Genomic DNA, 26,075 nt, shown 5'->3' with positions numbered 1-26,075 from the left:
TGTCAGTTTCAGGTTGGAGAAGAGCGATTCCTATCACGAGCAATAAAGTTTGATGGCACTTTTGAAAACTCACACTTTAATCTGTCACTTATAGTTGTTTGTAGATTTAATTTGTTTCGCCAAAGCTCAAGAGTTCCACGATCTGTATAGATAAAATGTCTAGAACACCCGTATAAAACTGATGGTGATTTATACGAATGTAGCGCAGTAATATAGCTTTCTGAAACATAATAGGAATTCATTCGACGTAGTGCGGGTATGCAGTTATCGCATTAGCCGACAGGTGACAAAACTAACAACACAATAAGATCCAGAAGTTGCATCTCACAACGCACCTGCTATCAATGGCGGAACTCTAATTTCAGTACAAAGTAAGTTCTTTCTGTAGACGTTTTTACTGTCATTGTTGCCGTTTCCTGCATGGGTTTTTCGCTCTCCACCATCCTCGCTCCCTCTCCATTCCCTTGTCGGTGTTTCTTCTCTTTAATAGGCACTACACGACACGATAATGTACCCTTCGAACAAAGAAGATATTACACGCATTGGTCATTCATTTTGGTCAGAGGGAAGCTGACCGCAAAGCCTTGACACAAAGACCGCGCGACCATGCCACTGACCCTTTGTGATGGATGCTCTACCTCTGTAAACTCGGTGTGTACAACTCCATATACACTGAGGGGTTCTCATGTTTGCCACTGCGGAGTAACAAAAGGGTATAGGACAAGACACTTTGGAACGCCGAATCTGAATTCCACGACGATTGCGATAGAAAGGACAATGAGTGTATCGATTAATAGTAAATGATTAGTCTCCACCAGCAGTCGTTATGATAAAGTGCACGCTAACATGTGGGCGGCCTTTTTGGAGGCGGCCTGCTTTTCTTCTTCTCATTATAATTATTATTATCATTATTATTATTATTATTATTATTATTATTATTATTATTATTATTATTATTATTATTATTATTATTATTATTATTATTATCATTATTATCATTATTACTATTATCAATTGGAGAAACAGTTAAAAAAAGAGAAGGAAAGAAAAAAAGAAAATACGATATTTCCCCAAGTTTGAGATTTTTTTCTCTTTTGGTACTGTATTGTGTATGTTATATCTAGAACGATATCAGAGCCCTGTTGCATAAAAGTTGAGATCAAACATAAGTCAGGAAATCAAGCATAAATCTCTGAATACTCAATTCTGATTGGATGATACCTGGGTTATGTTCGATTTTCTGATTTATGTTTGAATGCAACTTTTTCTACAACAGGGCCTAGATTTGATTATACTTTAGACTAAGTATAATCAAATCTAGGCCCTTTCTCATTCACTCTATAGACTCTTTTTCATTCACTGTGTTCTTTTTTCGCTCTCTATCTTTCTCTTTACAAGAGAGGTTACTTTTGTTTGTTTGTCCGTCAGTTTGTTTGTTTGTTTGTTTGTTTGTTTGTATAGTATAGGTCTGTATGTATTGTGCACATTTTATAGTAATCTAGCAACTTGCTTCCTTGATGTTATTTAGTCTTTTTGTCCACGAGGAGACTGCAAAATACAAGCTTAGCTTTTTAGCGTGTCTCCTCCATTTCCTGCAACTTTAGATTTAATTCAATTTTCATTTGCTTTTGTGATCATTGTTAACTTCACGTATTTTTCTTTGTTACTACATTGTATTGATATTGTGTTATTTTGTGTATGAAAATGTTTTGCATTGTTGGAAATGAAATAAACGAAATGAAATGAAATAAATAACGCATCAACCTTTCCATTTGTGGAGTACCCCCCCCCCCCTTTTTATTTTTATAAGCTGGTAAGTGGCTATCTTGAAAAATGAACTTGAACCTGTACTCAACAATCTATGCTGGGGTTTTTTCTATTGTGATCATTTTCTTTTGAAGCAGTGTAAAAATGCAAGCAGAACTGTTCTATTATTTCTAAGTTTTGTTAATGTTTTGTAATGTTTCATCTGTAGAGGCTTATAAACCATTTATGATTCTTATGGGAAAATAAATGTAAAATTAATTAGTAGGTCCTATGTACGTGTCACATGTAGTACCCTGTATATAATTATGTTAAAGTCAAACTCCATGAATTTTAGACTACAGTAATTTCCATTCATTTATTCACCTTTCCTTTACTATGTAGGGTTTCAGTTCAGATGGAGGAGACCGTAAATTTCCTTGAATGTTTGCAAGGGAAAGTGGAAGCCCTATACCTAAAGAGCTGAGTTGAATCATCTGTTGCCTACAACTCTCTGAATATCTGTTCAGAACCCGACATGCAATAATGAAACAGAACTTTCAAAGCTTGGGGAAATGTTTATTCACTTTTCTTATAAAATCTGGAACCCCATAATAAAAAAAAGGATGGATTCCGAACTTCATAGTGAAAAGCAAAGTAAAGTAAACTAAAGTAAACTAAAGTAAAGTAAAAATCCAGAATATCAATTACCAATATTAGTACATTGTGTTGTATCTTCGTTGCTGTATGGAGTCAGCGTCATTTGTAATTACACCACAGACAATGACCATGTATAGCTGATACATTTATTCTTCAAACGTTCATGCATGACAAGAAGGGCAAAAGCAGTCACCATGCATGATTTGGTCAAAGATTGTTAAATAACATTTTTCCTTCTTGGGATTCTGCAATAAATCCGTTATGTATTTGCAACCGGATATGTCATACAAAACAAGGTTGGAATAATTAAAGATGATAATAATTAAATGGGCCGGTTGCTCAAAGAGAGGTGCCGGATTACGCGTTTGATTTGTGTAAATCTCCGTGAAGACTTCATATATATAATTTACATCCATTTTGCGTGCGAAAAGATTGATTGATTAATAGCTTCACGGCATGCAGTTACGTACATTTCATTTTCTATTTTAATTGTGCAATTTTACCACATCAAAGAACAGTTGAAGATGTATACTGAGAATAGTAAACAGAAGAATGTTCCATCCAGATTTAGCATACATTAACGGTTCTTTACTTCGAGTGGGTTTGTTCTGTTTTGCTAAATTTGTCCGAACTATGCGTGTCTGATATACTCGGTGTCGGAAAAAATGCATAAGATTTTTGTCAATCGTACACGAATCATTAAAATATTGACGGAACACAATGGTCAACTTTTGTCTCACAAACAAGCTCCATGGCCGCTGACATGCGACGACACTGTACAGTTTCATGGATTGCTTTAATTCCTCACTTCACACTGCAAAAAGGTCCGGTGTTAAAAATGAAACTCCGAGCTGATGTTAAATTCCCCGTGCTCATTTATGGTGTTAGATTAACACCTCAGGGTGTCATTTCAAAATATAAAATTGTGTTTTGAATTGTTTCTTAGTTAGTTTTCTTCTTGTTGATTTTGAACTTCAACAAGACGATAAAGAATTTTCCGATAAAGTACTTTGTTGTTGTTGTTGTTTTTTTTTTAGTGTAAACACATTTACACCACAGTAACACCAGTTGGTGTGGTCTCTTATTGAAGCTGGACGAGTGTTATAACATTGAAATTAACACCAGCAATATCAAATTAACACCATGCGGTGTCATATTTGAATTAACACCAGCGCAGTGTCAAAAATATCACCAGGGATACAGTGTCAAAATTAGCACCCTCCCATGTATACTAGTGACAGGTGAACACTTTTCAACACCATCGCAACATACATTCTATTGTGTGGGTGTGGTCCTCTATTGACACTTGATCGGTGTTTAATTTAACACCCAATGTGTTGAATTAAATCTGACACCGATGTTTTTGCAGTGCAGAAAGGGTTTGTCTGCACTACATGTTGTTTAATGACTGTCCGTTCTGACTATTATACAAATGAACATAAAATTAAATAGTGTAAAAATACAATACATTGTGAACTTTGACCACTCGGAAAACAATAAAGGGAAATATCTGCAATTTATTGTCAGTTACCCGGGTCGGATACCTAATCATTGTATTGCATTACATTTTGCTGGTCATCCGTGCATGTCTAGTCTGCACATTGTGTTGGTGGTAATAAACCACGAAACTTATCACATATTACCAAGGACCGGTGAAAGGTATAATATGCCTTTACACATCGGTGAGCTTTATGTTACTTTTAAATTAAATCTTTCGAAATGGCCTCAAATTCATAAAACAACTTGTTGGATGTATCATATTTCCCGTTTTTTTTTTTTTTTTTTTTTTTTTACTTTTTACATTATAGGGCACAATAATCTTGAAGAAAATGAGAAAGAAAACGAATGATCTTTTATAGAAGTGGGCACACCTACTAAGGATATAATAATCCATGCGCAATTAAATCAGTTATTTCACAATTTTATAAAAATTAAGGACAAAAATCAGAATGTCAATTACCAGTATTATGCACATTGTTGCATCTTCTTAGAAGTCGATAGGCCTAATTTAAATCTCAGAAAATATTTGATTAATACCAATTTTGAGATGATTCTCGTTATCATTCTTCGAAACGCTGTTAATTTTGAAGATCATGCACAGCACGGTGGGGGAGGAAAACCGTACACAAACGGTCTATCATAACTCGCGTGATTTTCTCTTTTTTAAGTTGAAATATAAATCAGAGGTGAATGTGGCTGAACATGTTCGAGCATAAGATTAAATGTCTTATCGGTTTATAACATTGGCGCCAAAAGGCGCCGGATTGCGCATGTGGTATACAGAAAGACGGAACGTGAGTCGGGGCTCGAACCCAAGATGAACCACGGCGTTGGGAATGGAGATCGGCCCTTCCTCGTATCCAACCTATTTAGGTCGCATAACGAAGTAGCCACATTGCATAGCCGGCGAAAAGAGAGCGCACAGATGGAATATATACGCACGCGATTGCACGCTACTGGGATACCCATGCACAAATGACAGGATATTACTACACTGAACAGTGCATGTACTAGTTGTTTTTGTTTTTTTTTTTGTTTTTTGTTTTTTTCGTCTTCTTCTTTTTTACGAGGGCGTATAACACTAAGCGCAAATGTGTCGCAAGAGGGCGGTATGGCACAACATTCAATGTACACTATGTACTAGTACTTGTATCTCTAATGTAATGGGCCAAGTCATAATCTGGGTATACCATCTTTGGAGATACCTAATGAAGTACATGCCATGCATATCAATTCAGAGGATTATATTACATTTCAATTTGTGTAACATTCCCATATCTGAAAATTGAAATAATAAGGATCGTAATTGCTGTCGTCTTTGTTGTTGTTGTTTTTCTGAAAGTTCTTTCTTATATGGAATTAAGTCTTTCTTACATTCAGGTATAGGTATGAGCATACAACCTGCAATGTTTCCTTTGAACAGCTAAATGCATGAAGAGACTTGGAGGACTGTAATTCCATGTAGACTTAGTATATGGTTTACATCTATTTCCCATTAGCAGTTACACTAATTAAGATCTTCACGACACGCCGTCAAGCTAGTTTTTGGTTGTAGTTGCATGCAAGTTTATCACATCAAAGAACACTTGGAGATGTAGTTTATCAATATAGAATGATCCCCTATCCATCTTACTGGCAAAAAGAAACCGAAACTCAAACATAATGAATATGGATTTAGTGAAAGCAGCAACATTAACACTGAACGGTGAAAGTTTGATGGAAATCGGGAAATTCATTCAAAAATTATGAATTTTTCAAGGTGTCGATGCCGTCATCGCTGGATTAGAAGACTGCTACATTCCGGACAACAATATAAAGGACAATTTCATTTTTCATGTTAAGTACACATTCCATGGACTTGTTACTGACCGTAATAGTATCTCCTTTGCTCTCTGAAAGAGGAAAGTCACCGTGCTCTTTCATGATTATTATTCAAAAAGTGTAAATGTGTTGCATTCTCTTCAAATTGTCTTGATAGTGTTGTCCATATAATGCCGTCATGAACTGCAATTAGTGTTGTTTCCTTATTTAGCGATGACGGCATTAAATTTTCAAAATCCCAACTTTTGAATCGATTGTCTGATATTTCTCAAACTTTCACTGATACAGAATGTCAATGCATGCCAATGTCATCACATTGTTGAATCTTTTTGGGTGTTGAACATGGCCTGCGGAACCGTGGGGCCGTGGGGGCTCGGGCCCCCACACTTTTCGTGCACTGCCATACAAAGGAATTGATAAGGTGTCATCACTTTGGGCCCCCACACTGTCTTTTTTAACCCGGAAGTACGAAAGTGGCACTAAATAGAAATAGATAGAGATCTTGAAGTGTGAGCGCGGTAAGGTTATGTTTTTCCACTAAAGATTTTTTTTTTTTTTTTTTTTTTGTGGTCAGCTGAAAAAAACCCGGAAATGGAAGGGGAGATGAACTTTTTTTTTTTTTGCTTGTTAGCTCATGAAACCCGGAAGTGGGCCCCCACACTTTTGAAAACGCTCCGCTGGCCCTGTTGAAGTATTGGTAATTATACTGCAGAAAATCTTAATGTGAGGGATTAGCCGATCAATTCTTCAAACGATGTCCTTGAAGGTCGTTACGAGAAGGGGAAAAGAACAGTAGAATTGGTATACATGATAAACAGGCATTTTGCTTCTTTATAAGTCTGCGATCGGACATGTAAAACACGGGTATGGAATTAGAATTTCGCCAGCGACGCCAAAAGGCGCCGGATTGCGCGTGTGGTTTACAGAGAGTGAGTCGGGGTTCGAACCCATGATGATCCACGGCGTTGGGAATGGAGATCGACCCTTCCTCGCTATACTTTATGTAATCAAAAGATCGCATGACATTATCGAAGTAACCACATTGCATAGCCGGCGACTAGAGTGCGCTCAGGCGGAATATATACTGTGTGAGGCTACGGGCACATGCGTTATGTGACGTCATTGGATCAATAAGGCATTTCGTTGGGAGGGTTGGGGACATAACAAAGAGCTCGATAATGAGTGGTGGTGAAGAGAATCTCTTTGGGAGATAATAATAAATACAAACGAAAGAGGGCGCTGTATTACTAGCACATAAGCCCACTGTCATGATATGGCATTGGAAGTCAGTTCCGCAGAGTATGATGATACACGTCTCTGGTCATAATTCAGGGCTGGAATAAGGTCATCATTTTTTACCACCAGGACATAAATCTGTGATAATAATATTCAAGTAATCTTGTAAATAGTGCTTGCCAGCACATCCACCTGACAGCAGAAGTGAATTTGACAAAAGGATCTATAGTAGTCGTCGTCGTCCAGGTCGGCTCCAGCTCGTATATCTGAGCACTAGATAGGTTCGTCAGTTTCTATGATTATTGTCCCGGGTTATTGCTGATGTTTATGACCAGTGGTGCATCCATGGGGGCGCACCGGGCGCGCGCCTCCTCTTTATTTATTTACTTTTTGGGGGGTTAAAACAAAAGAAATAAAAAAGAAAAAATGGGGGGCAGGTGCGCTCCCCTTTAATTTTGTAAAGGCGCCTCCGATCCCCTTTACGGAATTCCTGGATCCGCCCCTGATGTCGAATGTGACTTTGGAGTCCAAGGCGATGATAATGGAAAAGACGTGTGCAGGATTCGCACAGGAGGGCAATAACCACTGGGGCAATAAAGTCATCCGGACATCCAACTTCCTAGGACTACATTCAATCCAAAATAATGGAATGGATGCTTTCCCAAGTATACAATAATGACAGACCATTAATGGTCACCTATAGTCTACAGAAGTCCATTCTTTTGTTTGAACAGGATTGATGAATTCCAAAAATTGTTACTTAAGGCAAGCTTATGCTTTATGTCACTTAAAAACTGTCATCTGAAAATTAGCAAAGTGCCCTAACCAAACGAAAAAAGAAATGAAAAGAAAAGTCATTTGTAGACAAAGAGCACATTAACTAACTTCCAACTTAAGCATTGTTATAGCATGGTTCTATATCAACCAAATACATGCGGCCTCGTAACTATACAGTAATTCTATGTAGACTTAGCAAATTACATCTATATTTCCAATAAGCAGAGCATTTCTTAACATCGCTTCGGGACATGCTGTTCTGCACATTTTCGGTTGGAGTTGCCAAAGTTTACCACATCAAAAATATATTTGGCGATGTAAGAATATTTAAACAGAATGATCTCTATCCACCTTACTGTAAAAAGGACAACAACATTAAAAGGGAAGGTGAAGTATTGGTAGAGGTGAGAATTGGGTTTTTAACTTTTTGCGAGATATCAAGAATAAACCGTTTGTGAAATAGTACAGAGCGTACCTTTCTAAGAGGAATTCAAAGTTTGTTTGATAAAAATCGGTTTGGATCGAATGGCTGAGACATCCAAAAATAAAGTAAAAAGTAAAAAAAAAAAAAAATAAGCTTGGTCCCACATCTCAGCCATTTCAAAACCAATTTTCATCAAATAGATAAACGTTGTATTCCTTTTGGAATTACATGCTCTTTCATATAAAAGTCATAGGAGGTTTTTCATAATCTCACCCCAAAATGTTAGAAACCCGAGGTTAGGTCTCAACCAAAACTATATGATCCATCAAATACTCTTCCCCACTTCGAGAGGGGTCGGATGTCTTATTTTGATTTGTTTGGAAGAAATTTGCCTAAATTAGGTATGTATGTCTTAATCAATTACTCAGCATCGGAGAAAAATAATGCACGTGATTTGTATGCGACATGAATAATGTACTGGTCACTCTAAATTGATAGCCAACTTATACCTCGGACAGTCTGAAAACGTATAATGACAGTCTTTGCTTTGTTGCATGACAACTGTCAAATAGGCTTAAACTCAAATGACCATATAAGTATACTAATTAATGTGAAATAGACTTACATGACACTGAAAACCCAGTGATTAAGAAAAATCAAGAGAGATGCAAATGTCATATATTCGATATACATAGCTTGATCCTTATTTTATTTATTTATTTATTTATTCATTTATTTATTTATCTGTTTATCTATTTGTTTATTTATTTAGTTTATTTAGTTTATTTATCTATCTATTTATACATTTTACAAGTGGTCATCTGTCTTTTCTGCTGTTCTGTGGTAGTAAACGAAAATAGTTATCACACATCTTTGCACACGCCCCAAAAGGTCACGGAGGCGTACTAAAAGTTACATATTATACTGCAGGTGAGCTTCATATTATACGATTTTGGAATCTTTCAAAATGGCATCTGATTCCCCTCAAACAACTTCATCAAGAATAATCTCTTGCACATTTGTGAATTTTTGCTTTTGTTTTTACAGTTATGATAATAAAAAATGATAGTAATAAGGAAGAAATATGAAAAAAAGGTACATTTTCATTGAAGTACATTTTTAAGGGATAATCTAATTCATACATGAGATTCCTGACAATGTGACATCAGAATGTCAATTACCAACATCTTCGCGTAATTGTTTTTCTTTCTTTTCCAGATCTTTTCTTGTCTCCTCCTCTCCTGTTCTTTCTTCTTCGTCTTCTTCCAGTAATTATGGAGTGTAATTTTTTTTTTGCTTTAAATTATATTTCATTTCCTTCCTCTTGCCATACACTCACAATACATAAAAATTAGTACATTCTGAATACACAACTTAGTGTTGAGAAAACAAGACAAGATCATCGATTGCAGGATACAGTGAAAAATACTTCATAGTTTTATTCATTTAATGAGAAAAATTCATTATTACTCAATGCATTACTTGATTCAATGATATTAAAAAAACCCTTCATAATATACCTTCAAAAATATTATCACTCGATGATAATAACAATGCAAACTTCTACATAGTCTTCTTCTTCTTTTCCATTATCTGCAGCAGCTAGCTGCTTAGCTGTGGATCGATCTGTGTCTCTCTGGTTCTGCTGCCCTCTTCGGGCATCAGCGGGCAATGTACTGGACATGACCTGACAGAATTCAGACGTGTTTTCTTCGATCGCAACCTCAGCAGCTGAGAGCTTGAGACCTTATTTTATCCTTTCAAACGGCTTTGAGAGACAAAGAGTGAAAATGGTAAGAAATTACGTTTCTTTAGCGAAATGTGTCAAGCTTGTAACTTACGGAATTAACACAGTCTGCATGAGCAAAATGCATTGAATGTCACGAGCTGCGGCTGGAAGGCTCATGCGTGGTCCCACGCGTTGTATTATAATGCATGTCAGAAATTGTATTGCTTCGACTAAAGTCATAAAGATATCAGCTAACACGTTAGCTAGATCTAGGCGCTAGATCTATTTTAATATACCCCGCCAAGGGAGGAGGTTATATTTTCGTTACCATTGGTTTGTTTGTTAGTTAGTTAGTTAGCCGTTAGTTAGTTAGTTTGTCCGTGTGCAAAATAACTCAAAAAGTAGTGAACGGATTGGGATGAAACTTGCAGAAAAGGTTGAGAAATGAGGTAATCAACGGACAAGTATAACAAACGATAACTATACACAGCCCAGTCGCTGTACATGGTACGTCGCGACAGGGCTGTACGCGCGCGACCACCAACCACTAGGAGAGCGACGTAATCGTATTACGATAGCTTTGAATTTTGATACTTAACATCATTTTTGTCACCTCAAACTCAACGAGTATACTTTTCAATATTTACTCTACATCTGATGCTATCAGTATTCAAATGTACGCAATGAAACTTACCGAAATTGATCATCATATCCAGCATGTCCACACGGTACACAATCTTTCACGCCAGGCCTAACTATACACAGCCCAGTCGCTGTACATGGTACGTCGCGACGTACCGACGGTCAGGAATTGCGCCAGAAAGTGTCATTTATTTGTTCCACGGACTTATCGCAAGTGGTCTCCATGGACCCAGTGTGGCGAACTATTCTTCTGTAATAGAAACATGCATTTAACGTGAGTAAAGTATTCTGTTTAAAGGAGAAAAGTATACATTTTCCCAAGTTTTGTAGTGCTAGTTGTGTTGAGGTTCCTCACTTTGAGGCTGCATGCCGCGCTCGTCAGACGCTGTTTTCGCATATAGCGTAACAGCGTCTGGTCGGGCTAAACAAACGATTAACTTATGGTAGTGATCCGACAATTTTGGGGGAATTTATGAAGGATTTTTGATATTTTGGTAGGTAGATCTAGGGTCATTGAACTTGGAGTTCAGGCTGCGCGTAATTTATTTGAGGTTTGCTTGCGTGCACTATAGGTCTAGTGCGTCCTCTACTTAAGTTTCTGCTAGGGCCTAGGGCGAGGCGCGCTGTGCAGCTGAGGGTTTATGTCGTAACAAAGGCTTTTAGGTCTAGACCCTATATTGGGAAATTGGGCAACTTTCAGCACACAATGTTATAAGTGCTTATGGGTGGAAATCACTGATATCTCTATGGAAGAACAAGGTCAGTAAAGGAAATGAGCTGCATGCTTGGCGGAGGTCTGCGCTCTCAGAGTGCTTTTCTAGTTTTGTCTGTGCCCTGAGACTGGCTGAGTCAAAGTGTGAAGTAAGATAGATTTCTAAGTCGCAGTAAACGTCGTCATGATCATGGCCATCACATACCTTGGATAACATACCTTGGATGTGGGCGTAAAGTTAGACTTAACTTATTTGCCCCTCGGTGTCGTCATTACATGACATTAATAACTTTTTGTTAGGCGCTGTGCAGTATAACATGGACAAAGAAATATCCCTTCGGGGTTGTATTTGTTCTTGTCTTGACTCCAGAACCTCTCTAAATTAGACTTGAAACTATTCACGGATGGGCTGTCAACTACAAATGATGGTAACTTATTCCACTCACTAATAACTCTTTGAGAGAAAGAGCACTGTCTCACTTTGGACTTTACATGTTTCTTCAGTATCTTAAATTTATGACCACGCGTCCTTCCTCCAACTGAGAACTCAAAAAAGTCTGAGGACTTCATATCATCAATCTCCTTCACAATCTTAAAAATCTGTATCATATCGGCTCTATGTCGTCTATATGCCAATGAAGGCAATTTCAAGTGTTTAAGTCTTGCTTCATAACTCAAAGGTCTGAGTGGACGTATCATTCTAGTAGCTCGACGCTGTACATTCTCTACTTTTACAACATTCTTCTTCCAATGAGGATGCCACACTGATGAACAATATTCTAATGTCGGTCTAACAATAGACTTGTACAGTTGAATAAATCCTTTCTCATTAAAAGTAGAAAATGTGCAATTGATAATTCCAATCTTACGATTCGCTGCAGTACAAATTGTATCCACATGATGAGTAAAATCTAACTTCTTGTCATAATTTACTCCAAGATCTTTTACATACGTAGCTACTGGAATGGGTGGGTTTGTTTCATCCATCTTATAATTGACACATGGGTTATTCCTTCCGTAATGGATAACTTTACACTTTTCCTGGTTAAAAGGAAGCTGCCACTTTTTTGACCAATCCATCACTCTAGTTAGTTCGGCTTGCAGATTGAGTACATCATCATTATCATATATCTGTGAATACAACTTGGTATCATCAGCAAAGAGCTTAACTTCACATCTGCCACTTAACAACACATCAGGAAGTTCATTCACATACAACAGAAACAAAATCGGCCCCAAAACACTACCTTGTGGGACTCCACTAGATACTGCAGTTTGTGAAGATGAAACACCATTGACCACCACTCGTTGTGATCTTTCACTTAAAAAAGACTTGATCCACTTCAAAAGATTTCCAGTGATCCCGTACGTTTCTACTTTCCTAATCAGTCGTTCATGAGGTACACTGTCGAATGCCTTACTATAATCTAAGTATATACAATCGACGTTTCCTCCATTGTCTAATACTTTTGTCCATATTTCTGACACAGATAATAACTGTGCTCCACATTGCATTACAAAGTGAGTAAAATAAAAATTTGAATAAGGTGTCATTTCATTGGTGTCACACTGGTAAATTTAGCAGTGCACATTAAAATGTAAATAATTTAGACCTCTAGAAACTTCTAACAGTTACACTAAATTTATTGCCGTGTTGGACAATGACGCAAGCGGCCCATAATTCGACCACATCACCGTCCAAAATTTGAATGCCTGCTACAGGTAGAAACCCAGATAGGCTTTTGTGCACGGTCGAACCTTGGTGCGGGTGCCAATAATTAGTCGATCTAGCTAGAATTTGTAGAAAGATGTGGCTGGGTTCATAAATTCAGGGTGAATGGTCAAGGAAGATCTGAGATAAATTACACAATGTATGCACAGCTCCAGTCTTGATTCACTGCCCATCCTTTTATCAAGTGCGATTTTAAAAATCAGTAAAATAAAAAATGAGTGGATCCAAAGTTGCAATGCCACACTTACTTGATGCAGATCAATGACAAAGGAGGGATCTTTAAGTTTAGCTTACAATTGTAACTCAAACTAGTTGCATGCACAGTTAGAAAGATGGATCATTAAAATCAGTATCATTGGTCATCATTGTACCATTATTGTCCAGGTAAATTAAAGATAATATAAAGTTTTGGTACCTCAAAAGTTTCCCTGAATTTCCTTGTCTTAGTTTGTGTTTCAGGTTAAAGTACCTTTCATATTTCACTAACACTGTGAGACTTACTCGCCCCAAAGTGCTCTCATGTCTTAGTAATCATGCAATAATGGTTTTGTACCAGAGCTGCTGCCGTACGGCGGCGAGGTAGTACACATATTGTACGAAACCATTATTGCATGATAACTGCGACCAGCAGCGTGCAGCCCCATACGCATAGCTAACTGCGACCAGCAGCCCCATACGCATAGCTAAATGGGGCTTCGCATTGTGGCATACAGGATCATGACAGATTTAGTATCGCGGGTAAATATCAACTTAAAATCCAAAAATTTCTTCAATTTGAAGACTTACCAGTTAAGTTGAAGTATTGAAAACAGGCTTCGGGCAACGTTTGGTTTTGCCAATAGTCCCTTTCTGTTCGAATTGATGACTGAATGTGACTCGGTCGAGAGGACCTTGGGAGAGCTACACTGAATTGACGGCCAGCGCATGCGCACACAAACATCTTATCCGTTCATGGATTTGAAATTTGTGCGCATGTGATGTGTGCATATGTGCTGGCCGTAGTATTCAGTGTATGTAGCTATCCCAAGGTCCTCCCGACCGAGTCACATTCAGTCATTAATTCGAACAGAAAGGGACTATTGGCAGAACCAAACGTTGCCCGAAGCCTGTTTTCAATACTTCAACTTAATTGGTAAGTCTTCAAATTGAAGAAATTTTTGGATTTTAAGTTGATATTTACCCGCGATACTAAATTTGTCATGATCCTGAATGCTACAATGCGAAGCCCCATTATGCTATGCGTATGGGGCTGCTGGTCGCAGTTAATTGCATGATTACTAAGACATGAGAGCACTTTGGGGCGAGTAAGTCTCACAGTGTTAGTTATATGAAAGGTACTTTAACCTCAAACACAAACTAAGACAAGGAAATTCAGTGAAACTTTTGAGGTACCAAAACTTTATATTATCTTTAATCATACAATGTTATTTCTGTAGAGTACACTGCTATTGTGGCCATGTGACTGACTGTGCCTCCCTTTGCAGAAAATTCTGAGATGTGCGGTTTGTACAGTAGAATGAGAGTAGGTTTCTACATCTGATGTTTTTGCTTCACAATCTTTTTTCAAATGGGAAAAATATAATCCTTTGCTCTCTCATGGAGAAGTGTTGATTTCAGTGGATAACATGTAAATTTACCAAAATGTTATCTCACCCAGGCCCCGCCTCATCAAAGTTCTCAAGACTGTAAACACATGAATTGCACCGAAAGTGATAGACACCTGTGTGAGGAAGTCAAGTTAAATTTGGCTAAATTGTGACATTTATGCCATCTCATTAGGCAACTTGATCTTGAATCGCTGCCACGGAGTGCAGGTGATTAGTGGCACAGTGTGGCACATGCTATTTATGGGATTCTGCATGAGTTATACATTTTTATTCCTCCGCCAGGAAGTGGTGCCGGAGGCATTATGTTTTCGGGTTGTCCGTCCGTCCTTACGTATGTCTGTCCGCATTCGTTTACGCGATAACTTCAGTAATATTGACTGGAATTTTACCAAACTTGGTCCAAGTATAAAGTATGATGAGGCAATTACTTGGTAAGACTTTGGCAGAAATCGGCCAAAGGCCAAAGGTCAAGGTCAAATCATGAAATTGTATCTGTTTACGCGATAACTCAAGACTGGATCAAGCAAATTTCACCAAACTTTGTCTGAGGATGATGTATGGTAGGACAATTATCTGATTAATTTTTGAGTGAAATTGGACAGAGGTCAAAGGTCAAAGATCAAGGTCAAATCCTAAAATTTATCTGTTTACATGATAACTCAAAACTGGAGGAAGCAGCTTTCACCAAACTTGGTCTAAGGATGATGTATGATGGAGCAATTAGTTGAGTAGATTTTAGTGACATTGGCAAGAGGTCAAAGGTCAAAAGGTCAAGGTCAAATGCTAAAAATGTTGCTATTTCCCCCATATCCATGCAATGCCCGGAGGTATTTTCTTGAAACTTGGTGTAGACATGTACTACTGCGTAAAGATTCTCCAGAGAGAGTTTCATGTCATTAGGTCAAAGGTTAGGTGAAAATGTTACAATTTTATTTTTCTCGCAAATGGTTCAATGTATCTTCATGGAACTTGGTACATACGCATGTACTGACTGGCAGGGATTATCTAGGGAATAAGGGGTCATGGGTCAATAGTCAGGGGGTCAAAGGTCAAGGTCAACTCCTCAAAATTTTACTATTTCCCTCACTAGTATATGCAATGCTTGCATTGTTATTTTTAAAACTTAATATACATGTATTACCTAATGGAGATTCTCTTGGAAATTTCCTGCTAGAAGGTCAAAGGTTAAGGGTCAAGGCCATGTTTAAATGCAAAAAAAAAAAAAAAATCTATTTTTTACTGTAATTACACTCTTTCTTCATACCTTGAAAATTAAGAAATGCACAAACTTATAAAAGGGTCAGTCCAAAGTCAAGTAAAAATCCTCAATTCCCCAAATACATACACCCTTTAATAGACAATTATAGCAAACCTAGTTCAAGGAAAGTGAACACTGAAGATATTTCTGACAAACCTGTCATTTCAATATTTTGCCAGTTATGTGAAACTGTCATCACTCATTGTGAAGACATTGCACTATACACCTATTGGGAGAATCATGCATTATGGCGGAGGCATCAGTCGCCATAGCGACATTTCTAGTCTAAGTCTAGAACTAATTCTATTTTCCTTTACCCTTTGTATTTCCCCAGTCTATTATGTCATATAACGGTTCGGCCATCGTGGCCATGATTGGCAAGGACTGCGTGGGAATCGGTTCTGATCGGCGATTTGGTTCTCAGGCCCTGACCATCTCCATGAATGCACAAAAGATTTTTGAGATGGGTCCAAGGCTTTACCTGGGACTCTCTGGTCTCGCCACAGACGTCCAGACAGTGTAAGTCAGTCAATTAGTTTCATGTTCATTGTGGTCCCAGTTTTGTAGGTAGCTCATTTTTATTTTCTCTCATGGAAATTAAAAGCACTGTTTGAAACTGTTGGCTCAATTTAAGAAATTGATGAACTCTGGAACACTGAACTATATGATGATTATTTGAATGAATGATTGAACATCTAAGGGTGTAACAGATTTTAAAGTTAAAGGGGCTGTACAGTACTGGTTGAGGTGGGGATTCATGTTTTTTACATTCCTAAGTGAGATAATGAGAAACCTCTTATGAAATATGAAAGAGCATGTAATTTTAAGAAGGATTCAACGTTTATTTGATGAAAATTGGTTTTCAGATGGCTGAGATATCCAAAAGAGTGATAATATCTCTTTGTTTTACCTTGTTTTTCGATATCTCGGCCACTTCAAAACCAATTTTTATCAAATAAACTTTTGATACCCCTTAGAGTTGCATGCTCTTTGACATCTCATAGAGTGGTTTCTGAATATCTCGCAAAACGTTAAAAGCTAAATCCTCACCTCGACCAGAACTGTACACACCCTTTAATCTTCACTATCAAAATATATATGTCAGTAAACTGTCTGTGTAATGGTTGTGAACAACACCACTGCCGATTGGAAAAATTAAGTGTAATAAGTCCAGTCACTCAAAGATATTTTAAGTCTTTTTCAAACACTTGCTCATCATTTTCAAACAGTTTTTCCAAAGCTCCAGTTTCCTCTTATACAAGGTAATTGTTGATTACCGATGTTATATCACTTCATAATGCACATTCAGTCGGTCAATTATGATAGTCCAGCAGTCAGTTCCAAGTGTAAATTTCAGTCTCCAAATGCTTATCAATTCTTACGTACTTTGTACATTTAGATTGTACATTTTCTTTTCTTTGTACATGTATTTCTTTCTTTCTGTCAACCAACAGAGCTAACAGATTGAAATTCAGAATGAATCTGTACACATTGCGAGAAAACAGGGACATCAAACCACAAACTTTCATGAGCATGGTGTCCAATCTCCTGTATGAAAGAAGGTAAGTTTCAAACCCAAGTGTGTTATCAAAATCATATTTGTACAGAGTAGGGTATGTCATGTTTTGCTAAGTGTAACAAGCTATTGATGTTTTTTTGAGCCAGGTGTTCTATGTCTGAATTTCTCTAAATGTTATGCTAGTGTCTGTTGGAGTCAGATGTTTTATGTTTGAATATCATTAAATTTTACAAGCCATTAATTCTTTGAGTCAGTTCGTCTTTCAAGAATCTACGTCCCCTCATAATGTGATGTTACACAGTGTAGGTGCAGCTCCTGCTTTTTGTTATCTATGAAATTTCACAGAATCCACTTGTGATTTTTGAAAGAAATATTTTCTTCATGTTTTCCTTCAAACTGTAATCACACACATGCTATCATCACACTTCTTATTGGAGATAGTTGAAAGTTTACTGTCACCTTAAAAATTTAGTTATGTACAGCAGCATTCACATTGCCATAAAGTTGTAGATCAGCACGTCAGATTCATGTTAAAGAAATGGTACAGATTTGGTTGAGATGGTGCTTCAGGTTTCCAGTGTTTTTTTTTATGATAATTTTTTGAGGTAATGAGAAACCTCTTATAAAATATAAGATAGCATATAATTCTCAAAGGAATTCAAAATTTATTTGATGAAAATAGATTTTGAAATGGCTGAGATATCCAAAACAAAGTGATCCCAATAAAAGATGGTACCCACCTTTTATTAGGATTGCTTTGTTGTAACTATGTTTTTGGATATCTCAGCCATTTCAAAACCGATTTTCATCAAACAAACTTTGAATTCCTCTTAGAATTGTATGTTCTTTGGCATTTTGTAATGTGGCTTCTAAGTATCTCGCAAAAAGTTAAAGGCTTAATCCTCACCTCAACCAATACTTTACCAACCCTGTAACATTCAAATTTTCACTGTTTTAATGCTATTCATACTCCTCTTCTTGCCCTTTGAGCTGTAATTTTCTCTCTTCCTCATTTATGGTTGTTAAGAATAAGAGCATCAACAGTAGACAAAAAGCACATTAGTAAATATTAAGTAGATAAAACCAGAATATATAGAATGTTTGCATATGCTCTGTCCACTAGTAATGCCAAATTTGTGTGATCGCAGCATTCACAAAACCATCTCTGCCTCTTTCCTTACTTCCAAAGATTCGGACCGTACTTCATCGAGCCTGTGATCGCGGGCCTTGACCCAAAGACCCTGAAACCTTTCATCTGTAACCTCGACCTAATAGGCTGCCCCATGTTCACCGACGACTTTGTCGTGGGTGGAACGTGTACGGAGCAGCTGTACGGCATGTGTGAATCTCTTTGGGTTCCTGATTTAGTAAGTATATTGTCTGATGCCACCATGGGAGAGGGATTCATGTGCTCAAACTTTCAAAAATATCTGAGAGGAAGTGAACATCTGAGTTCGCATTACGAATTGTGGATCCTGTCTGGTTTTTTTTTTTTTTGGTTGTTTTTTTTTATGCCTCCGCCACGAAGTGGTGCCGGAGGCATTATGTTTTCGGGTTGTCCGTCCGTCCGTCCGTCCGTCCTTCCGTCCGTCCGTAATGAATTTTGTGGACAAGGTAACTATCGAAACCTGTTGAGGTATCCTAATGAAACTTGGCATGTATGTGTATTAGGGGGTGAAGTTGTGCCTATCAACTTTTGGGTGCACATGCTCAAGGTCAAAGGTCAAAAGGTCAAGGTCAAATACATAAAATTTCACTATTTCCACCATATCTATTGAATGCCTGAAGAGATTTTCTTGAAACTTAGTGTATACATGTATTACCCAATTAAGATTCTCTGGTGAAAGTTTGGGTCGTGAGGTCAAAGGTCAAAGGTCAAAAGGTCAGGGTCAAATACATAAAATTTCACTATTTCCACCATATCTATTGAATGCCTGAAGACATTTTCTTGAAACTTAGTGTATACATGTATTACCCAATTAAGATTCTCTGGTGAAAGTTTGGGTCATGAGGTCAAAGTTCAAAGGTCAAAAGGTCAAGTAAAAATATTAAAACTTCTTTTTTTTTTCTCCGTACCTTGGAAAATTGTTCAAGGTATCTTCATGGAACATAGTATATACATGTACTGACTGGAAGTGATTATCTAGAGAATGTAGGGTTCATGGGGTCAAAGGTTAGGGGTCAAAGGTCAAGTGCAACACTTCAAAATTTTACTATTACCCTCATATTTATGCAATGCCAGCAGGGTTATTTTTTTACGCTTGGTGTATGCATGTGTAACCTAATAGAAATTCTCTGGAAAGTTTTTTTTTTTTTCCTCTTTTTGCCTCAAAGGTCAAAAGGTCAAAGATCAAGTGAAAGTGCTGAACTAACTTTTTCCTCCATATCTCGGAAGTGGCTCAAGTTACCTTGAAACTTAGTACTTACATATTATGCATGTTCTACCTGAAAGTAATTATCTTATGAATTTTAGGGTCAAGGGCCAGATGAAAATGGTAACAATTTACTATTCAATTCAGAAATTTCACTTTTTCTCCACATCACCTGTACCTTGAAAATTACTCAATGCCTAAATGTATGAATGGGTCAAAGTCAAGTTAAAGTCCTTAAATCCCTAGATACTGTACATGCTCTCTTATTCATCCAATTAAACCTAGGTCAAGGAAGGTGAACATTCAACACATTTGTGACAAACTTGTCATTCCAATATTTTGCCAATTTTGTGAAAATGTAATCACACAGTGTCCACATGTACTATCTATACCTATTGGGAAAATCATGCATTATGGCGGAGGCATACCAGTCGCCAAAGCGACATTTCTAGTTTTTTTCTGTAACCAGTTCAATTTAGACATGACCAAAGATGATAAAGCATAGAGGAGTGTCTTTTTTTTCTTTTTGTTGTTGTTGTTGTTGGTACATATAATAAAGAGTAGGAGTAAAACTTGATTGTGTAGTGTAAACTGTGTAACATGTGATTGATGCTCTTCCCTATTTGCTCTATTTGGCAGGGGGTTCTCAAACATGGTGCTTCTTTTTATGTATGGTATTGAAATGTTTTTTTAATGAAAGGTTCTTGTCACTTTATGTTTTGCTTTGTTTTTTTCCTTTTTCCATAATGACTGCTAAACAATTGTAAATTTTGTGATTTTATGTGATAGTGAAACAAAAAAAATATATAAAAAAATAGATATGATATGACCATGACTTGCCCAAAGTTATGGCAAATCTGGGCTAAGCTGGATTTTTAGCTTTTCGAAGTATTTATAGTCCCAAAATTGGTCAAGGGCAAATTCTATTCGAAAATGATTGAACAGATATTTTGTATCTGAACATGTCTGATAGTTGAGAATTTATTGGAGTATGGTTGTCTAATGTTGATATAGACTATTGATATTACAATTATGGGAGTGCATAGTTTTGTCATTGACATTTATATTACCCTTCACCCCAATTCATGCAGTTCCCAAATGAAATTGTAATCATGACAAAGTTTAGCAGTTACTGAAGTTTAATTGATCTGGTATCAGTGATTCATTTTTTATTTTTATAATGTTTTGCTATCTGTGCTTTCTTGAATTAGGAAGACCCATAAAATCTGTAAAAAAGAAGAAGAAGAAGAAGAAGAAGAAGAAGAAGAAGAAGAAGAAGAAGAAGAAGAAGAAGAAGAAGAAGAAGAAAAAAGCTTTAATCTGTACAGTTGTTTATGTCAGGTTCACATACTGTACGAGCTGAAATTTTCGCGGTGGTTTTATTTTCGCGAATTTCGCGAATCGCCTTTGAACCGCGAAAATAACGCGCGAATAACTAAGTTCAGTTAGACCCTCGCAACCGCGAAATTAACAACACGCGAAAATGTCCTCCAAGTAGCAATTCGCGAAAATATCTGTACGCAAAAATTTCAGCTTGTACAGTATGATGACATCCTTTAGTATCCGAATGTACATAGGTTCTGCTCTGGGTAGCAAGTCGTTGCTTGAATGTTAACATGTATTGTATTTATGTTTCTGCCTTGTTTGAAATAGCAGAAGTGCATATTCATACATGCTACCAGTATCTCTTATATTGCATGTAAATAGAGGCTGGTCATGGAAAACTTCAGTGGAAAGTGCTCAAAAAGCAAAAATATTCTACCTGGATTTACCTTATTCAATATTCCCATGAACAGTATTCTAATTAGAGTAAATCTGGTTCAGAAATAGTTTACAAGCATTGTGATATTTATTTAAATATATTATATTTTGTTACTGACAGCATGATTTTGAGAAACACTGCCATGAGTCGAGGATGTTTCTTCTTCCATTTGAACATCATTGTACAACTCAGTCAGCATTTCAACATTGTGTTGATTGATTGTTTGTTTGTTTAGTTTTTTTTTTACATTTTTTTTTAAACTTGTACTCACAATATATAAAACACTGTCTTTAATCACTGCTTACTGACCTTTTCTTGCAGAACTGTCAAAAGATAATGTGATGGCTCTCCATAAACTCACAGATTTTTATGCTTCTTGCCCAATCTTCCACCAGGAACCTGATGATCTCTTCGAGACCCTCTCCCAAGGCCTGCTAAACGCTGTCGACAGGGATGCCCTCTCAGGGTTGGGAGCAGTGGTACACATAATGTGAGTAGAAACTTGAATATCTGTCAGTCCACCACAGTAATGATGGGTTCCCACTGTAGTGCGATCCACTCTGCACACCACGATTGGCCATTGGGAGCTGATTGTGTAATTTTTGTTCATGTGTATGATGGTTTGTGCCATGATAAAAATGATGGTCTGAATTGTGGAGTAATCATGGTGATTGTATATCAGATCTGAGGTCAGTTGTGGTAATCGTAATGGTTTTCTGTACAATCAATGTGATTGCCATGAGTGACCTCACAATCTGATAAGATCTGATACAATCAACTCAATTACTTCATAATTCAGACCATGATTTCAATCATGGTGCAAATTGTGACAGACATAAACAAAAATTCCATGATCAGCTACTAATGGCCAAGAGTAGCTTGCATTGCAGATTGCACAACTGCAGGAACCCTTCATAACACTTGCATGCTTTCTCTTGCAAAAATAAATAAATAAATAAATAAATAAAAAAATCTCACTAGGCGCAAATGACAACAACAGCAAAAGATGTTGGATTTGCAAAGGGTCCCAACACTTAGGGAAATACATGTGCCTAGGTTTTGATGTTAGCTTTCAATTGGGAAAGGCAAGGGATCTTGGTTGTGTGGGAATGTAAACAATATATGTTTGATTGTCTGTTTGAATGGTCTGTATTGCAATGTATTTTTCATTCTTGCCAATTTGCTCTGCCTAAGATGTACACCTCAAGAGAAATGTTGCAATTTCTTTGACAGATATGACATGCATTATCTATGATGATGCCCAGTAAGTCAAAGACTTATAGTGGGCCATTCAGCAGATACAAATCATATCTTCAAAATGTTCCTATATGATAGAAAAGTACAATATGTCAATACCAGGTAATGTGTGTGTGCGTTAATAAAAGCACAGTCTGATGTATCTTAACCCAATTGAGGACGTGCTGATTTTACCACATCATGCATTTCGCAGAGACACTTGCCCGAGTTAAACTGGTAGGTGGTGCACATATGATGAGATTTTTCCACAATTTCACTGGCGAACCGACCAGGGGCCTCGTGAATGCTTCCTGGTGTGTGGACTTGAAATTCTCTGATGAAAGTACCACAGCAAGAAAACTAACCATTACATGTATAATAAGTTGATATTTTCATAGTGCGGAATACAGTGGAGAAAAAAAAAAGGAATAAAAAGCCATACAATATTAAACGTGAGATCAGCAGGGAACAGGAATTATCTTTAGAAGAAACTGAAGTATTCCTTGACATTTGTTAAAGCTGTAAATGTGTGAATAGATTTCCAAAGGTTTTGACAATTGATTAGATTTTTGATTTAGCTTGGATATGTATTAGAATGAATGAAATTAATGTTTGCTTTTAATGTAAAACTATGAAGTTTTTAATAGATTTCCAGTCATGAAAGTTGATACAAGTTCTTATTCAATTTTGATGTGTTTTGTGATTAATTTCACAATTGTGTTTTTGTTCTGTATTTTTTCATTTGATTTGAATCTGCAGAGAAAAGGACAAGGTAACAACAAGGGAACTCAAAGGAAGAATGGATTAGCTCCTTTTTTTTTTTGTAGATGATTTTCTTTCCTGTCCATTTTTTTTTTTCTTGTGAATTGTTCCAAAGTCAATGTTTGTCATCTGGAATGTGTAAATTGGCATTTTTCGGTGACAAGGACGGTGCATCATCAACAACGTTAAACAGGATCCTGCTTGTCGTACCATCCTGAATCTCCCGATACACTTTTATTTACTCAATAAAGTGGATATACCGCAGATTTAGGAAACAATGACATAGCTGCTCCTCCATGATCTATTCCTAAATTTTTTTTAACATGAAGAATGAAACATTAAGCACTGCTATCTAGCAATGTTTTTAAAGTTGTCCAAAGTGTTAAATCATGATATATAGAACATATAGATAAGCAGTAATGGTTGATGCACAGGTAAATGACTCTAAAGGTGATCATTAAAACTTTCTGAAGCAAAAAGTTTGCTGCTTGTGTATTGCACACACTATTTCTCATATATCATGATCCAACACAATGTATAAACTGAATGATTTGTCAAATTTCTCTGTCAGAGTTCTCAATAAGAAATTGAAACAGCATGATTTAGGATATGAATTATTAAAGAGACATGGTGATTGTGATACAGTAATCTAAAAATGAGGTTTGTATGACTATGTTCAACAAAGATATGTTTGGTTTGTGTAAATGTGTCAACCAGAAAGACCAATCACAGCCTAAGTGTACCAGCGATATGTTGACAAGACTTAAAATCCTGTTAAAGCTCAGAGATGTGACTGTCCCACTGTTCATCAGTGCCATTTACCCCCCTCTGTTTGGTAGAAACCACATTTGTTGTATGTACACTGTGTACATAAAATGTACCTCGGTCCCATTCTGTTGATGTTTTTTAGTAGGTGATATGTACATTCTTGATATTCAATTGATGGTAAAAGCTGGTGTTAGTAACAGCCACATACTAGAAGTTCCAACCAGAATCTGATGAGACTCTTCAAAAAAGTGATTACATATTTTTGCCTCGTTGGACTAAGTGTGGTAAGACAAATTATGGCACCCTTGAAGCACTGATGAGGAAAGTTGGTTGTATTTTTTTTTCCTTCAGTGTCCTCCAATCTGTCTCCTGTGGGCTACAGATTTTGTTTATCAAGTCTCTACTCTGCATTGCATAAAACTACACTTTCGTAATCTGAAGACGGTCAATATATCCAGTGTATATTAACCACAGTTGGTCACAATTCTCACACTGAAATGTCAACTGTGCCAGCCTTCATTTTGCAAAGTGTAGCAGAAATCTTGAAAGAGAAATGAGCTCAGTCGGCCAAAAAGTGACAACTCACAGCTCACATGAACTTCATACTGCGACATTTAATGTATCATCACAGATTGGCCCTAGTGGGACATTGATCTGTGAATTACAAAGATTATCAGAAGCTGAGTGGAATTAGCATCAACAGTATGGGGAGAAAATGAAAGGAATCTTTCAAAATCTTTCAAAATCAGTAACTGCTTAATCTTCATGCACTCTGACAGTTGACTCTTTTTCTTGTAGAAAGAGCCATCTTGCGACAAAATGAGATTTTCCAGCACTTGTAATAAGACTATCAAATTGAAATTTTGTGTGTGCTGGATCATTTGCCCAAGATCGCATTTCAGTATATTGAATGGACGGAGACATACAAACCTTATTCTAATGGGACACAGTGGTCTATGCACTTTGCTTGAAGTTTAGTGTACTGCCAGTTTGAGAGCAAATAAATCCGCTATGAAGTAGCATACCATTGCTTGGCTTATAAAAGAAAGTTACTACCGAGGAAGTCAGTGGAGTGAAGTTCAAAGGTAGCTGTGATCATTCACATGTGATTTCCAGTCAGTGATTTTTGGTTTATGCTATTGTAAACCATGGACATCAGGTAGGTTGTTGATGGTGTTTCTGCCAACATTAATCAATGTGTTGTCAGAGGTTCGACGTCCAGAGCGTGTCATATGTGATGATCATATTCCAATAAATCAAGAACTTGTACATTGAAGACACGTTGTGGTGCCATTTCTTTCTAATACACTGTACAGTGGACTCCTGTAGGCCTATAGAAAACAAATTTCCTGGTCCTACAAACTCATAAAATCTTAATTGTTTTCTAGCATCATATATCAGATTCTTTGAATTTCATTGTTCTTACAAACCCTTTTGTAACAAATGTTTGATGTCATTAAGTTATTTCTCAAGTCGCAACAAGTTTGGTACAAGAGTCTACTGCATAGCTACACAAGTCTTTCTTGTGGAAATGTGGAAAGAGAGGTTAGATGGAGAGATTGTTGTGTAGTGTGTGTTAGGGCAAATGTATTAACAAACAGGTTCCATTTACATGCTTCATCAGTCTAACATCAGTTTGCATGTGTGTTTGGGAAGATTTATGAATTTCTGTGTGCAGCAGCCAAATCTACTCCATATAGTCAACAAAAGCCCCCACCTACTCATACTTGCAGTAGGATTTGTGCACATGTGAAATTAACACATAGTGAAGCTACTTCATAGATAGATAGATATATAGATAGATAGATAGATAGA

The 26,075-nt window shown here is 37.0% G+C and overlaps 1 protein-coding gene across 1 annotated transcript; it reads left to right on the top strand.

The window, feature by feature from the left end:
* Nucleotides 1–9,838: 9,838 nt before the first annotated feature.
* On the top strand, nt 9,839–25,536 carry LOC140243890 (proteasome subunit beta type-3-like). Its single transcript, XM_072323560.1, has 6 exons — nt 9,839–9,954; nt 16,176–16,360; nt 17,296–17,403; nt 18,550–18,727; nt 21,890–21,984; nt 23,490–25,536. The coding sequence occupies exons 1-6, from the start codon at nt 9,952–9,954 to the stop codon at nt 23,536–23,538; spliced, it is 618 nt and encodes a 205-aa protein (XP_072179661.1). The 5' UTR covers nt 9,839–9,951; the 3' UTR covers nt 23,539–25,536.
* Nucleotides 25,537–26,075: the final 539 nt, after the last annotated feature.

The sequence above is a fragment of the Diadema setosum genome, chromosome 20, assembly GCF_964275005.1.
Source record: "Diadema setosum chromosome 20, eeDiaSeto1, whole genome shotgun sequence".
Classification (NCBI taxonomy): Eukaryota; Metazoa; Echinodermata; class Echinoidea; order Diadematoida; family Diadematidae; genus Diadema; species Diadema setosum.
Note: the sequence above shows the minus strand (reverse complement) of the source record. Positions and strands in the feature narration are given on the sequence as shown.